The sequence below is a fragment of the Lepidothrix coronata genome, unplaced genomic scaffold (assembly GCF_001604755.1).
Source record: "Lepidothrix coronata isolate B3197 unplaced genomic scaffold, Lepidothrix_coronata-1.0 Scaffold70, whole genome shotgun sequence".
NCBI lineage: Eukaryota > Metazoa > Chordata > Aves > Passeriformes > Pipridae > Lepidothrix > Lepidothrix coronata.
Genome location: NW_016690250.1, coordinates 1,977,901 through 1,995,436, shown reverse-complemented (window position 1 = coordinate 1,995,436; position 17,536 = coordinate 1,977,901). Strand labels below are relative to the sequence as shown.

Genomic DNA, 17,536 nt, shown 5'->3' with positions numbered 1-17,536 from the left:
CTTTTTCCCCCTCAAAAGTACCAAGGGTAAGGATTTAAATTAAATGACATCTGCTTTTGGAAAAGGGAATATTTAACAGAGCACCTAGATATGAATTCACATTCCTAATTTTAAGAATCTAATTTTGTCTGAGGTTGTTATAGCACATTTGTTCATACACATTTCTGTGGGTTGTTAAAAAAGCCTTTTTCTTGAATGCACTACATCAAACAATTGCAATCAAACTGTTTCAAAGAATTGCGGAAGATACCTACAAATAATTCTAAATTAGATTTTTAGAGTATCTTTGATTTACTGAAATTACACTTCATCTCCCCTTATACAGTCCTTTCCAAAGTACTCATTTGCTATCAGGACAATCCCAGCTCAAGTCTTGTTATCCTTCCACATCAATCTGATTTCTGAAAGTGTGACTTTCATTGGTACCTACTTACTCTTTCTGCCACCAGAAAAAACCCCTGAACTAGCAGTGCAGCGTTGTGACTGCTGGTTTATCAGGGATTGTTGTCTGGAACATCAGGGTGCTCAGTCTCCAGTTTCATTTTGCATCCTCATTACCAGTTGCTTCATAGTAAAGTCACAGATTTCATCATTCAAGAAGCAGCCGTGGTAGTTGCCAGTATCTTGAAAAATGGTCATACCTTTCATTGCAGCCCATCACCACAAGTAATGCTGGCAGCTTGTATTTGTCTCCCTCTCATACTTCTCCACCACTGAACAAACTGTTGAAAGACTAAGAGAAGCACTTGTGAAGAATATGGAGCAGGTGGTACAGCCTGTGTTCTTAAGTCTCCTGCCCATATAATTTGCCAGTCAGCTGAGGAGAATCAGAGTGTGACTTGAAAGCCATGGCTGAAAAGTGAAGTCACGAGTTTTGGCTTACACAGGAGCTTGGGTTGTGGTGGGGAAAGGAAGCAGGAAGTTCATTAGTAAAATAATGGCAGTGAGTGAAGTACTTCCTGAACTAAAGGGCACTCTAGGAGATTTTAAATGTACATAATTTCTTTCTTTTTTTCCTTTCCTTTTTTCTCTTTTCCCCTTACCATTTACTTTTCTTCTCTCTTGAAGAGAAAAAGAAATCATATGCTTTACTGGGTGCTAACTGAGAATCCTCTGCCTTGCCAGCTGTGTGCACCTAGGATAGCTACATGAGATATGAACTGTATCAAAATGATGCTAATCAATCTCAGCTGAATTTTTACTACTAGGGCAAAAAGTGGATGTTTTGGTTATCTAAGATAGTGTTAATTTTTTTTTTCCTCAAATCTTATGCAAAAGCAGGCACAGCATAATATGGGTCTTGTAGACTTAAAATAAAACTGAGTTCATTAAACTGGAAGGATTTGTCAGCATCTGATTAACACTGCCTGATGTTAGTACAGTGAACTAGTGGGTTCTATGAAACCAGCCTCAAGCAGGGGAAGGGCAAGTAAGAGGAAAGCAACCTAAAATTCATGATAAAACCGTAGGATTTGCCCAGACACTTTGAACAGTGCTTTTTTAGTCCTGTCCTATCAGAGGGGTGTGGAGCTGAAAGAGATGGTGGGAGAAAAACCTGGGAGATGAAGATTTGATAGATATTAACAAGAAAAGAAAATTATGAGTTGGTTATAATAGTAATAATAATAATAATAGTGAGTGGCTCCCAAAATCTAGCCCCAGACCTCATTTATTTTGTGCTCCCAAAAGCTAGCCCTGAACCTCATTTATTATGTACACAGAAAATAGCAACAAGGTTGGAAAAACATTTTAATTATGATCATCTGAACTGCTTTAGAGTTTAATGTCCCATTAACTATGATTGTTCAAAGAAAATATTTTAAATTGCCTGTTGTCTGCCTCTAGTGGAAATGTTTTATGGTCAGATCTGGTAAAATGTTTGTTGCTTCATATATCATCTTAGTTCTTGGATAAAGATCATATATATGTAATAAAGAATGCACACATACAAGTAATGATATACCCAAGAGCCACTGGATGGAGGCTTTGGTGTATATACAACATTCATAAATTTTTTGAAATTGGTGCATATTAATACACCTGATTTCAGAGGTGTATTGATTTTATAGCTCCTTTAAATGAATAATCTGGATTAATTTTGCAATTCATCTTCATTTGGGCATATCACCCAATGGGATAAAGATAACTGAACTAGGCTGAATTCTAGCCATTCTGGTTTTTGGTTTTGTTTTTTTTTTAGTTTGGTTTTGTGTTTGTTTGTTTTTTGTTGGTTTTTTTTTTTTTTTTAGTTTCTTCCTGTAGCCTAAAGCTTTGGCAGCTTCTGGTGTATTCAAAAGCAAAGCAAACCACTCTTTTTATAGTAAACATAACTCTTGGTCTGGTGAAGAGTCACCAGCAGTGGGGGTTATTTTAATGGACATGCTGTATTACTTTAATCTAAGCCTTTCACCATCTGTTCTGCCTATAATAGTAAATGCGAAAAGAACATATTTTACATTTCAGGATTACATTAGTAAAAAGTAAGATAAAAGTGATTTAAAAGCATGCATATGTTCTTAGTACAATGCAGCCCGCATCTGTGATTTTTTTTCTCATGGTTAAGACACAAATGAAGAGGAAAGCTGCTAATGCTGATGTAGTGAAAGTTTTTCATGGAAAAGAGGACTCTGTGAGGGTTTCACTATATATTTAATGTTTATAATAATAAAAACCTGAGTAGTCTGCCAGAAAATTATATATCTATAACATCTATTGTTTGAACATCTGGCATGGTATGTGGAGCAGGCTGATGTTGCTGTGTATGACAAGATGAGTCCTCAGGCAAGCGAGACACTTGTAAGAATGGAAAGTCAGGAAAAAGAAAATCACCTGAGAAAAAATAAATTGTCTACTGGCCTAATATACTTCCACGGGCTCTCATAGGGTAAGCTTTTTTTAGACATGGAATTTATATTTTCCTATTTCCTCACCCTTCAGCCCTCCTGAAGTTTTTCTTGGAGTGAAAATAACATCAGTGGTGGCCTATAGCCCCTTTCTATGTCAGTGCTGATTCCACTAGCGTGCTCTCACTGTGATGGCACACTGAATTAACACTCTGGAAGACATTTCTAATTTTCAGAGGTGGCAATTCAGTTTCCAGGAACCAGCTGGAGTACCACTTAATTTATATTTTGTTGTTGTATATGCCAGAAGACAATTCAGAAATCATCTGAAAGGATTTCAGATGTTGCCTGTCTGAAGTTCTTTCTCACTGCTGGTTAAACTTTGTCAAAAACCAGAAAGTAATAAATTACTTTTGTCTTCTGGATCCTGATAGAAGTCAGAAGGCAAAAATTAATAGAAAGGAAAACACTTCTGCTGAGGCATGACTGGACTTGGGAAAAAAAAATCACTGATTTTAATTTGATGTAATTTTCATTAAATCTGATTCCATTTTTTATGGTCTTTCATCACATATGGGAGCCTCATTCTGACTTGAGAGATAATGTTTCCACTCCCATTCCAGTAAAGCAATATCTTTGATCATCCTTTCATTTCTCTCCCCATCAACATGTCACACATGCCCATATTTGAAGTCTCCACCTGTCAACATTCGATTTCCAGAAGAGGCAGTAGTAGGACTGCAGTGGTGGAGCAGCCTCATGACACCAAATAGATGTGTGGCTATCTTTAAAGGGAATTAGACATATTTTTGCCCTGTGCCTTCTGATGTTTTACCTTAAGAGTAAGTATTCATATCAAACTATGTTGGCAGACAAGGCAGGTCACAAACAATTAATTTAATTTTATCCATGGTCTGTAGCAGCTGCTACAGGTCAGATCTCAAATAATTATAATGTACATTGAGTACAAAGAAGATGCATTAAGTAAAGTTGGTCTTGACTACATTGTTGTATGACATCACATGATGCATTCCTGATACACTAAAAACACATGCTTTGAGAGTATTTCCATTTCTCTAAGAAAAGTGCACAAAGGCCTGTGCAATTGAGTCTTTTGTGATTAGGTTCAAGATAAAAGAAAAACTAACTGAACAGGTTTTCAGTTAAATGAAGAGATTCCCTTCAAGAGAAGAGATGCTGGACCCTGAAGTGTCCTTAGAAAAAGAGAACTAATAGAAGAATATCTAGTAGAGCTACAGGAAATTAAGAGCTTTCAGTCTGAAAGATTCTCTGGCATTTATTATCATAATAAATTGTCCAAAATTTTTTCATTACATTACTGGAAATTAGTTTTCCTTGCCCTCCCCATGAAAGAAACATATTCTGTGAGTTTTGATTTAATGAGAAAATAAATGAACTTTTGACTTTTCTATACTTGCATTTAGGCTTGCTTATACTGTATAATATTTCAGCTTAATTTTTAAAATTAAAAAGACTAGTTTATAAAAGTCAAATCCAAAAAAACCACTAAAAATAATTCTAAAATTAAGAAGAGATACAAAAGTATTTTTCCTTTTGTCTATTTTCATTTCGGCTAAAATTTAGTAATTGTTAATAGTCTTGTTAACGATTTCTAATTTTTTTGTTGGAAACTTAGTTTTATCTATACATTTTTGCCTAAAAAGTTTACAGTTATTCACCTATGTAGAATATATCTTTGTGACTAACCAGTTTGCAGACTTTAGATCTGAAAGGATGCTAGAAGAGTTAGATGCTCCAGTTGATCACATAACACTGTGATGACTGAATAAAGTTCCTAGTTAATGTATACCAAGTTACTGGAATTTAAAAGAACACTTTTGTGGCTCTGTAACTATCTTACCTTCATAAAAATTCATATTTTTCCTTTAATCTCTAAAACCTTGTGATGCGTATAGTGGTACTAAATTCCTGACCTCTTCCATATCTACTGGTAGGCTTTTTGCCTATGGGTATTCTTCTGACAACTAATAACAAAATATAATTGACTTCCTCAAAGCCATGACCTTTTCTTTGTTTCCTTTAAATAACCTATCGTGTTAACAAACAGTATTCACAAACATAAACTGCAATACTGAAGAAATACCCAATTAAATGCCAAAACCGCTATTGATGTTGCACAGATGGTTTATGTTTCTGTAAGTCAAACATCTGGTCAGTACTTTCAGTTGGGAAGTGCATAAAACTTTGGTTCTGGTTGGTAATGAGGAGTTTCATAGCAACTTAATCTAATGAAAAGGCAGGTAAGCTTATGTTAGGCCTATTAAAAGAAAACGGAGAGTGGGCAGCTGGAAGGTGAGTGAAGGAATGGGAGAATTCTGAAGTTTCATGTTGTAATACACTGATTTGTGACATGAGTGTGTAGTGCTGAGGATATGAGCATGTACAGCTTTGGTCCTATCCCAGTCCATATCATGGGAGAAATTGATTTAAAGCTGTTCTGTGAAGTTTGACAGTTCCAATAAATAAAAAGATTTAAAAATGAGATAGGTAAATTCTAGGAGGTTTAATAAGCTTTTTTTTCCTTTCCCAAAAATTATCTGAAAGTTTGAAACATTCATTAATAGCATCTAGAAATCTGTGAGATTTAACCTAACTCTTACTTCTCTCTAAACAAATGCCCATGCTCCTATTCTGGACAATTTTCTAACTGCCTGCTAGTTGCTTATTCTGTGTTGGGAGGGCCCTGCTTAAGTGAGGGTGCCAAATGCCCACTGTGCCTGCTTTGCCTAGAAGTCACCTTTTCTAGCAAATAGTTTCTGGGTTTTCCTTGTTACCATATTGCATCAGAGCTTTAATTTTTAGCTTCTTACCTGTCTGCCATAACTTTGGAGCTTTATCCTGGTGAAGTGTTGGTAGCCCAGGATCGACAAAAGGCTTTCTTTCCCCTTCAAGTAGGAGGAAAGTAGTTTAAAGATACAGTTCCAGGTAAGAAAAACAAAACCATCAACAAACAAAATATGAGGAAAAGAGAGTGAACCCTTAGAAAAAAACCCCTTGAAATACACCCGGTTTCAATTCGACATGTGAGAATGCTCCAGGAGCAGTGTTATTTCAGCCCCTTTTGTAAGCGCTTTGCTGAAGTGCATTGGAGCACCATTGCTGAGCAGAAGCACTAGCTTTCAAAGCAACAAGAAAAACCTGGACATATTAAAAAAATATTGAATTGCAGCATTGATATTGCTGAGCCTAATATTACACATCATAAAGAAGATGGCTATTAAGGGTCGACATGGGATGTTTTAGACTTTCATGAGGTCTATCCTGTCATCTGTGAGCTCATTACAGAGTGTTGTACGGGAAAGGACCAGGAGTCCAATCAGAAGGTGCAGACATGTGGGCACGCTCACAAAAAACACCCTATCACATACACACTCTGCCTTTCCAGTGCAGTCACTTGCAGATTTCATGCAGGTGTGGTAATTTCCATGCTGCTTCTCCTGTTTTGCAGTATTCTGGATTTCACACTGAGAGATCTGAGTCTGACCACGAGAGCCAGTGGGGTGGGAGCCCTCTGACCGATACGGCTTCTCCCCAGCTCCTGGAGCCTGCAGACAGACCAAGCTCCCAGCACCACGATGTCTCCTGTGCCTACAGACAGTACTCAGACCGCAGTGCGCTCTGCTACGGCTTTGCACTAGAGCACTCCAGGCTGACTGATGACAGGCACTTCCACACTCAGGCCTGTGAAGGAGGCAGATGTGAAGCTGGACGGTATTTCCTTGGCACACCGCAGCCGGGAAGGGAGAGCTGGTGGGGTTCTCGTTCAGCATTGCCTCTGACTAAGTCGTCCCCTGAGAGCAGAGAAGTGTATGAAAACAGTATGCCCCACATAACATCAGTGCACAGGATTCATGGTAAGAGATAACAAGGATTTGCAGAAGCGACACCACCTCAGATAGAGCAATATGACATATACATTCAGCTTTTTATGTGAAAAATGGAAAATGAGAGAGCCTTTTGATCTATATTCTTGTCTCTGAGGTCACATCTCTGGAGATGAGGGACACTTGAAATTCAAGTTGAGTTTTACAGTCTGGCTTATATGCAGCAAAATACAATTTTGTTGTATATTCATTACAGTGGAAGTGCCTGACTGATGAGATTTTAAGGATGATCATAAAAATATAAGTCAAGTAAAAAACATATTTCTATCAAATGGATTATTTTGTTTAAGATCAAACTACTTTGGATGGAGTATGTTTAGCAAAAAATTAGAGCTAAATCCAAGTGAGATATTAAAAAATTGTTCTCCAAGTGACTTTTTTCTCTAGTGGTTATTCCTAGATTCTGTAAGACTTTATATTTGTTTTTATTTAAAATTGGCAATTCAAATTAATATTTGTTTTTGGTTTCAGACATGTATCCTCAGCTGTAATTTTTAGCCAGTGGAATCTCTCCATCCTTTCAGCACCAAGCCTAAAGTTTTGTTTGACCTGTCTGACAGGTTGCAAACTCAGTACATGAGCACATTTTGAGAGGCTGAATCTAATAAATAAATCACAGTCAAAGCCTGATCTTGGGTTTGGAAAAGTCTGAAGGTGCTTGATTCAAAAGTCACAGACTGAGTCTTGGAAGACAGCAACTGACCCAAAAGTCAGAGTTCAAGGTTTTAAGGATAGATGCAGCATCAAAAAAAAAAAGTTTTTCTAGTAAAATAGTCTATCAAAGCATAGGTTGCCTCTAAATAACTCATAAAAACGAATTACATTAATACTAGTGCATTGACTTGCAGAATGAGGCTTTGTAAATAAAAAAGAACTGTGTCATTTTACCCCAATCTGAGGAAAATTATGTTGAGAATAGAAAAAATTATCAAACAGCTAGTTATAGGAAATGCTGTCAGATGAAAATTAGGAAAGGAAAGGAGCCCTAAATTTTGCTCATGAGGACTATTCTCCACTTTTCTTGTGAGAACACAACTCCTTTTTTGTGTCTGTTCTGTATTTCTGTCTTACTGGTGTTTCTCTAGCTTTTTCTTCTCAAAAAGAGAACATAGTGAAGTATGATAATTTTGCTGGCAAATCTTATGCATGATAATTCTTGCTAAGCATAGCAATATCACACCAAGGTGCAAATGCAAAAAGGTTAGATATTTATTCCATACGTTTAACAAGGATAATCAATGCAAACAGACAATATAATTTGGTTTTAGTTTGTTGCTTGGTTTTGCTGTAATTCCAGGTGCTGCATTTATTTTCTTTTTTGTATCGTCTTAGATTTTTCAGTAGGCTTTCAGTCTGCATGTAGCTTTGGGAGAAAAACCTGGCATGGGTCTTAGTTGAGGAGAGTAACATCTCAGCTTCCCTTGCAAATGTGCCATTTTCATTAGGTTTCAAATCTTGGCCTTTCACAAATTAAACTCTTGGACAATAATATGTGAACATTGATGTCAGAGAAGTTACTTTGGTCAGAAAATATTTTCTTCTTTTTCAGTTCTTTTAATGTGTATTCTGTTAGTTCTGGCTTGGGGTCACCTTACAATGACGGTTATCTGACCAGTAGATAATGCATATGAGCCCATGTGTTTCTGGTCATACTCAGGAAGTCTAGGACAGTGCAGATATGGTTTGTGCAGTGAGATATACTCAGCATGTGGTTCAGAGCTGCATCTGACCAAATTCCCAGTGCATCAAGGAGTGCTGGATGTACCATGCAGTCCAGTGGCTGGAGCTCCCTTCTACTTCCAAGCTCTGGCATTTTAAGCCCAGATCTTAAGAGGATGTGAAGGATAAATTCATGCCATGATACTCCATAGTGCAGTACTTCCCTCAGAAAATGGCAGGATATGTTTATTATAAAAGCCCATCACTGATTTTTGTTTTGAACTCTGTAACACAGTGGTAGTGGTCTGCCACCCTAACAGATCTGTATGACCTGACCCAACACAGAACAGGGGGAACTCCTTGTGCTAATCTGAAAATGGGTTTCCTTTGAGGAGTACTGTCAACCAACTCAAAGGGGCTCATCCTCGCAGAGGACTTTGTATGTGCCAAGGCAAAGACATAATTAAGTAATGTGTGCAGGTCCTACAGGCCTCCCTGCAGGTGTGTATTTCAGCAGATCGTAATGCAGCCTTAGCTGGCTACTCAGGTTTTGGGGTCACTCACTTCCTAGTGAGGACTGACAGGTCTGATTCTGTCCTTTCAGCTACTTGCAAGCTGAACACCTTCTCTAATATGTCTATGGGCCTTATTTTTTAAAGAGAAGTAAAAATGTACTTATATTTTCCCATTCCAAAAGGAAATATTTATGCATTGGGATACGACACCACATTTTTATAGTAACTCTCTCTAACAGCTATGGGTTCTTGTGCTCCTGAAGAAGAATTGCTTCATTACTTGTAGTTATTTATTGTTGTGTAACCTGCATAAAGTCACTACATGACCACAAGCTATTTATCAACATTGTCTATGTTTCAGCTCCTGGAGAGACCTAGGAACACATGCTAAAATACTGCACATTTTTAAGTCCCTGAGATTTTTGGTTTTACTATGGCCTCTATTCATTAGACCTTGTTGATGCAAAGAGGGAGGAGTCAGGGGTCTGAACACTGGCAGTGAAGGCACTCTGACATGCCCTAAGATACCCTGCATGACTTCTAGCTGCTTCAGAAGACAGAGTTCCCGTAGAGTTGGTGCCATACCTGTTGGGCAGGTGCTTGGTTACCCTAGAGTGTATCAGGTGGCACTGGCTGTCTGTGTTGAGGCACTTAGATGTCTTTGTATATTTCCAACTGTGTTGCTTGTTCCATGCGGAGACACTGGAAACCAGAATTTGCCACTGAAAAGCAAGAGGTCATTTTTGGTCATTGTTATGAGTCACTTGTCTCCATCTTGGTTTTCTGTCTGTAAAATAAGGTACAGTTACATGTTCTGCAAGATCACTTGTCTCCTTAGACCTCAATGCTTTTCTCCTTTCTCTCTTTCCTAGGAAGAGGACACTGGGATGAGGACAGTGTTGTTAGCTCACCTGATCCTGGCTCTGCCAGTGAATCAGGTGACCGATACCGGACTGAGCAATATCAGAGCAGTCCACATGAGCCCAGCAAAATCGAAACACTAATAAGAGCCACACAGCAAATGATTAAAGAAGAAGAAAACAGACTACAGCTGCGGAAAACCACTCCCGACCCGCTGGTCTCCATTAATGGCACAGGGAAGAAGCATGCTATCTGTTTTGCAAACTACCCTCAGCAGCAGTTGGCAGGGGATGTCTGCCGTGTCCCGACGGTTGCCAACACTCCTCCCTGTGAACACATCCAGCAGCGAGATGGAAAGATTATGAGCCCACATGAAAATGACTATGACAACAGCCCCACAACACTATCTAGAATAAGCAGCCCCAGTTCTGACCGAATATCAAAACCTAGTTTGGTACTTGCTAAAGACTACCTGCATTCAGACATGTCCCCTCATCAAACCCAAGGAGACCACCCAGCAGCCTCTCCAAATTACTACAGCTCCCACAGGCAGTACTTCGATAAGCATGCTTACACACTAACTGGATATGCCCTGGAGCATCTATATGACACTGAAACAATTAGAAACTATTCACTAGGCTGTAATGGATCACACTTTGATGTGACTTCTCACTTAAGGATGCAGCAAGATCCAGCACAAGGACACAAGGGAACATCTGTTATAATAACGAATGGAAGCTGACAGGTTTTTTTCTGAAAACTGTTGGGCTTTAAAAAATAACCTTTGAGATCTAATTGGAAGATACATATTTTCATGCCCTTGTCCTTACCAGCATTTCATATACCACAGTGCACTAGAAAAAAGTACCTAAGGTTTGGGGGATAAGTTAGTTAACACACATTGCTTTAAAAAACATGCACTGACATGCAGGGTTAGAGTGAATGGAACTAAACTCAAAGTTGGTGCCATGCAGGCTGAAAAGGATAGAAGAGGTCTAGGCTGGGAGTGTTTGGGGCAGGCTAACAGAGCAGTTTATGCACATTTTGTAAGAGGTGGTTGATTGGAAATGCTGCCAAGGGTGGACCTTCTGAACTGCATGGGTCCCAGACAACAAAACTGCTATGCACTCTTTTAACACAGAAAATTGGAATGTATTCCATTGAAATACACACCAAAATGTGTACTTTTGGTGATCTGTTTATTCCCCAATGGCCAAGCATGTTATGCTGCTCCATGATATAAAGCATCCATGGCTGACGAAGGGAAGAAAGAAGAGAGAGCTCGAATTGTTAGGTCCTTGTGTACTCACATGCATAACTATTTACATATGGTTGATTTGAAAAGAGTCAAATGAGCAGTATCCTTCTGACTAGTTTGGTCAAATATTTACTTCTACTGTATTAAAAAGAGAGGGGCATTCTCAATGTAGTTTTGAGAAACACGAAGGTGTTGGTCGTCTTGCTGTAGAGAGGGGAGGTTGTTCTCATATTTTTGAAAGGTTGCCCTAGATGAGTAGTGGAGTGAAATGGAAGAAAATTGCCTGGAGAAACAGGGAGAATAGACTGGCTTTAGGAATGGTCCAAGATAAACACAGTTAACTCTATAGCTGTGTATGCCACTTAGTAATAATTATAAAATAAGCAAAAGTTATTGTAAATGGCTGAATAATTAAGAACTAATTTGAAACACAGAGGGAACTCAATAAAATCATAGAAATTTTGCTGTAAAATACAAATGCAATTGTGCCAGTGTAAAAATATGAGAGGAGAGAATAGGTAAAACCCGTTTGGTGGTTTGTCTAACTTCTGATAAAGTTTTGGAGTAGGTAGAAAATTGTAACTACTCTGACATAAAGTAATAGGTGTGATTTCAAAAAAGAAATATGAATTCTTTTCTTGCTTGCAGCAGAAATTTTAATGGGTATCTGAAAATATTAGAGATATCAAAATCAGTCATATGTACATAAAAAAGTACAGAAGGAAATCAGTGTTCCAAACAATTAAATTGTATTAAAAATGTTAGTATTATCAGGGCCTGTCCTAGAGTTGTAGAAGACATCAAAAGAGGCAGAGAAACTTTTTTAATTTTTAATAACTTCATGAACAAAAAGACATTGATTGGAAAAGAATAAATACAAAACATATGCTCAAAATGTAAAATAGGGCATTTTTAGGCACAGTTGCTAGACCTGTTCTTCTTTGTATTGCATTTATATGGTCCCAAAGTTGACTGCAATGGGAGCAGGACCACTGGTCCCTCTTATGCCAATGTGGAGATAAGGGGACTTGAGGTGGTTACTGAGATTAGCACTAGGACTATTTTCATTTGTAACATTAAGAAGCTCAACATATGGGACTGAGTCATCAATAGGACTAAATATAAACCAGCATGCTATGGGTGGGTTAAAAATATCTTTTTCCAAATAAAACTAATCAGAAGCAAAAGCTAAATAATAACATTATAAACCACGTAAGTAGAGATGTACTTGAAAGCAGAGGAAATTACCTCTCTGAACTTGGAATATTGTGTATAGTCCTGATCACTCCAAGGCAGATTGTGAATCTTGAATTGAGTAGTACCTTACTCCATAAGCAACCTTTGTTGACTGCAGTGTGATTGCTCCTGGTGAAAGGCACATTGAACACAAGGAAGAGCAACACAGTCTGGTCTTTATTATCTAAACCTCATAATAGAAGAGGTGGAGCAGAGCTCAACAAAAGATAAAGAGACTGAAAGATCTAATAAAACCTTTAAATAAACTGGGTCTGTCATCTTTGTAAGGGAAAAGAGGAAGGGGTAATGTCGCTGATGTGCACCAAGCTCTGCACAGAGGAGAGGTAAATAATGGTCTGAAACTATCTAAACTACCAGCAGAAATGAGAGACAGGGCATTGAATGATAGCCAAGGCAAAATGAGAACAAAATTATTTGACTCATTGCTAAATGAATAACAAAGGTCATAAAAAGCAGCAGCTAGAGATTTTTGTTTGTTTATTTGTTTAAGATAAAAACAAGGCAAATAATTGAAAAACATTGACAACTGTTAACTCAGAGGAAGTAATGGACCAAAATGGACTTCTTTCAGCCCAACAACTGTATATATTCCTAAAGCATAGGAATAAGAAAGTATTTTTGATAAATCTAATTCTGGATATATATTATTCCTATGAATAATATGAATAAACTTGTATTTGGAGTCTCATTTAACAGTATTAAAATACAATTTGCAAAGTGAATTAGAGTAGAGGTACATGGTATCATATTATCCCTACTAGTACATATAAAAATAAGTCTAAGTGTCAATATTATTTTGTATTACAGAAGAGTTTCCTAAACTGTTTGAATGAATGGGATTTTCTCAGCACCCAAGTTTCTTGGGATCTCCAAGCACTCTTGTTATCAAGCTTTTAATTAGAAGGCAATAGAGTTCTGCAGACCAGCTGCAGTTCCCTGGCTAATGTCAGGAAACCTCAGTTTGGTCACTGCTGTATTTGCATTCTGACAGGCACCTTTGAAAAATAGAAGACTTATAAACAAACAGGCACAGTGTAAGATGCTTGTATTCTGTATGATTTCGCCTAGGAAAAAAACCCCAGTGTGCTATGCAATAAAAATTCCCCAATCTTATTCACAGTGATCTCAAAATAAGACTTCCCAAACTGTAGTTATCTTATTTTCAATAATTCCATTCCACTACAAATGCAACAAAATGCACTGTAATGAATGGAATAAATCAGTCAAGATGTCTCCACATGCAGCCTCCTTGTGCTACAAGCGAAGGCTGATGCTTGTACCCCTCATGGGATTCCAGCGACTGGCGCTCCTTAGCACTTCAATACAGTATGCCAGAGATGGATGCCTTTTGTCAACTTATTTGCCATCCTGCTTCTTTAGATAGCCAGGAATTTCTTCTTAATTGACAGAAAGCATGGCATGTTGTAAACACAGACTCCGCATGCTACATGAAAGCAAGTCTGCAATCTTAATTATAGCATATAATATCACTGCAGCTCATATTACGTATAATTTTCAATATGATATAAAGCTTATTTTTTCCATTACATATTTATTTAATACAAATTTTCATTTAGTATCCTTCAAGGATATCTTCCTCTCTTCTTATGTTTCTTTCTTTTCTAAATCAGATGAAAAGAGACATTTTACAAAATTGAAAAATGCAAGGCATTTGAACCAAATGAGTTTCAAATATACCACATCAGCTAAAGCTTATCACTTTAAATAAGGTATGTATGTTGTGTTTTGGAACAGAAACAATATAAATTGCTGTATTGCGTAATTTCTCTAACATAATACTGGTTTGCTATTAACACCAAATTACTATTTTGTAACTACTGCAAATACAGAGTGACCACCGGTCTTTGAAACCATTTCTTATTGGTATCAGTGGATGGTGCATTATGTTTTTTGTGCATTACAGTTTTAGTATATCTCTTTTGTTTAAAGAATTAAAAACCTCTTTAGTCTTTGATACAGAATCTCACCCCAGGGGCATAAAGTTTGTGATTTTGGACAAATTTGCAAATCAACTCTTAAATTAGAAGAAGAACCTTACTCAGCAATTTGTCCCATTGACTCAAATGGGAATATTTGTGGAGTAAGGTACTACTTAATATGTGTGAGGAAAAAAAATCTGACATGTGATAATAGGTTTGGGGGTTGTTTTATAATTTTTTTTCCTTAAATCCCAAGATGTGAGTATGGAAACTGGAGGATAATAGCTGTAATGGCTGCGTTTCTATAGCAGAAGTATTTAAGCATGTTTTGAAAAATGAATATGTCTCTGCACTGAAGAGCCCCAAAAATGTTTCTTAAGCTTTAAGCTTTTAATTGGCTTTTGTCGATGTGTCCACAATACTGCCACGGGTTGCACAGTGAAATTCTGCTTTTTTTAAACTCTTTTAATCACTGTTATCTGAATCTCATTTTTGCCTCTGCACATGCAGCATTTATTCATTAATGTCCTTAAGTATGTTAACCACCATATGTTCATTTGTGTGAGCATGCTGAGTGAGTTGGAAAAAATAAAAGGTCGCATAGTATTTCTGGAAAAGGCACAGCCACCCCAAAAAATCAGACTGGCTGTTCCAAAGGTCAGATAACCTTTCAGTCACGGAACAAAGCTGTGGCGTACGCATTGGTTTCAGACCTTCTGCATACAAAGCTGTGTATAATGGGGATTATACCACACAGTTCCAGGATTAGACTTAGCTATGTCTGTTTTAAGGTGGCTATAGTGAATGTCTTGCAGCAAAAGGATTCAGGCTCTGGTCTTTCCAAGCTGTTTGCTTAAAACACCTAAGAGTCTAAAGGCAATACAGGCTTTGTTATTAGGAACAATGGTGGATCAACATGCTTTCCTGTAGGTATACTGACTTAACTCCAGACATCTCTGCAGTGTGGAGAAGAGCCTGTTTTATTTTATTTGCAGTTAGTATTGATGGTTAAATATTTTGGCTGTGTAAAAAAAACCAAACAACAAAAAACAACCCCAAACCCAACAACAGAAAAATCAAATCAAAAAACCTCACAGATTTCTGTAACCCTTCAGTTTGGTGTTATTAAAGCTTGCTAGAGGTGTAGCTGAGGATTTAGGGGTTATTTTGAAGATCAAAAAAGTAAATAGTCTTCTGTTCAGAACAGTGAGAGCACTAATGTGATTCTCTTTCACATTTTCTTGGAGCATTTATTAATGAAAAAAATGGAATGAGGTTAAACATCACTGTGGCATTTAGCTTATGTATATAAGAGTTCTGTAGATAAATCTGGCTCTAAGTTGGTAGGAATACATCCCTTTTTGAAAAGAGTTAATTTATGACTCCATCTATGAAGCTGTATTTGAAAGGACAGATCAAATACAGGAAGAAAAAAAGCTTTTTGTCTGGTTGTATTCACTATTTACCTCCCATCTCACACAAAGTTCTCAAGCTTTCCTATTGTTCTAGGATTCCAAATACCATTTTAAACATTTTTATTTATTGCAATTTGGACTGCATTTTTTTTTTCTTTTCAGCTACTGATACAGTGGGAAGTTTTGAAATGCAAGAAATAATCTTTTTCACACAATATAAAACATTAGCACCTTTACATTGTAAGGAAATAAAGTCTATTAGGAAAAGTACTTTTAGGGCACTGCAACTTTTTCCCAAGGTAAATATTTCAGTGCATGAAATATACTAATCTGACAAAAAAAGCACTTGAGACATGATGAAGCATTTCGTGTTTGCTTTAAACCAATGGTTACGTTTATGGAAAAAAAGACAGAGATTGCCAGTGTTTCAAATACCATGCCTTGCAATGTAAAGGGTCTGGTGACATTGTAGCATAACATCTGTAGTTTTCCTTTGGAATGTAATGTAGAAAACACAATTTAGCTTTGTCAACATTATCTTGCAAAGTGTTCCCATTTATAATTATTTATATTGTAAATAGCTTTCTGAAGTAAATTTGAACTTAATGTGCATAAGATGTATTTATTATGTGAAGATTTTTTTTTTTTTGGTTTAAAATATAGCTACCAACATGTAATTTTTGTCTGTTTTTCTACATTTTTAAATTAAGGATTGTCCTATCTAGGATACATTTTCAGGAATACATTTTAATTAATGACAGTATTTCTCAGAATTGGGAGGGGACATGGTAAAGTAATTTATTTTGATTTCTGGGGATCCTAAGTGCTCCCTGAATCTTGAGTGAAGTTTATCAAAATATGAAGGGACACGGATAATATGCTTCCAACCCGTTCAAGATGTCTGAATCTGCTCAAATACTATTCTATCAGGAAGAACTGACTCATAGAGGCTTAATTAACATTAATTTTCTACTTTGTGAATAGTTCGTTTTGTTTCTTGAAGCCATCTCTCATCCCTGTGCCTCAGCCAAATCAGCTTGCTGACTTGGAGCATGGTGCCCATTAGGTGCTTAAAATACTATACTCTAAGAGCAGAGTTCTGACAAAGGAACAGGTGAGAAGTTATGTTAAACTACACTCAGATCTGAGAGCTGATTATTACTTGGGATTGTGTGCCTGTATAGTTCAATCGACCTGTAATGAGTCATTATGCAGCAGCTTAGTCGCTGCAACCCTTGCCTGGTCTGGGGTTTAGGTCCTTCTGAGCTCGAGTTCTGAGTCACAGCTCTTACTTTCTAGACCAGTTTCTGAGCCATCGAACCCCATCCTCTCAGATACTGTCATTGAGTCTCTTTCCTGCAGGTGAACAACTGCAAGACAGATGGTCCCAGAGAGTAGTGGGACCCTTACATGTGGTTCAATGAGAGCAGCTTTCTCTGGAAAGTGGTCATTCACATATTTCCCATTCACAAGACAGAGCAAATACTTCAGCAGCAGGGATGGATGTAAGATGCATGGAAGAGCCATTTTTGAGTCTCAAGTCAATTAATTGCTAAAATGGAGATGCAATAGTGTCACTGACCCTTTGCTCCTGGATGGATGTAGGCACTGGGTTCTCAGAGATTCTCCTGGGATTAGGGAATACTATGCAACACTGAGTTAAACTGCATTCATGATGTTAGCATTTCCAATGGGGTGATTTAGGCAGTTCCCCTCTCCTTGGCCTGAATTTTGGCCCTGGTTCTCATGCAGGCAGGAAATGGTGTCATCTTTTCCCCAAATTATGCTCTTTAGCTGTGCAAAACATGTGTTGACTTTCTTTCTCTCTTTCTCTCTTTCTTTCTTTCTCTCTTTCTTTCTTT

General features: G+C 37.4%; 1 protein-coding gene across 4 annotated transcripts in view; it reads left to right on the top strand.

Annotated features, from left to right (window-relative positions):
• The window catches only part of SIM1 (single-minded family bHLH transcription factor 1), a 54,575-nt gene extending 38,240 nt beyond the window's left edge, over positions 1-16,335 (top strand). For all 4 annotated transcript variants that reach the window (XM_017818699.1, XM_017818697.1, XM_017818698.1 and 1 more), the window contains 2 exons: positions 6,334-6,739; positions 9,816-16,335. In XM_017818699.1, the coding sequence (XP_017674188.1) occupies positions 6,334-6,739; positions 9,816-10,546 (1,137 nt within the window). In that variant the 3' untranslated portion in view covers positions 10,547-16,335. The remainder of the gene's footprint in view (positions 1-6,333; positions 6,740-9,815) is intronic.
• The last annotated feature ends 1,201 nt before the right edge of the window (positions 16,336-17,536 follow it).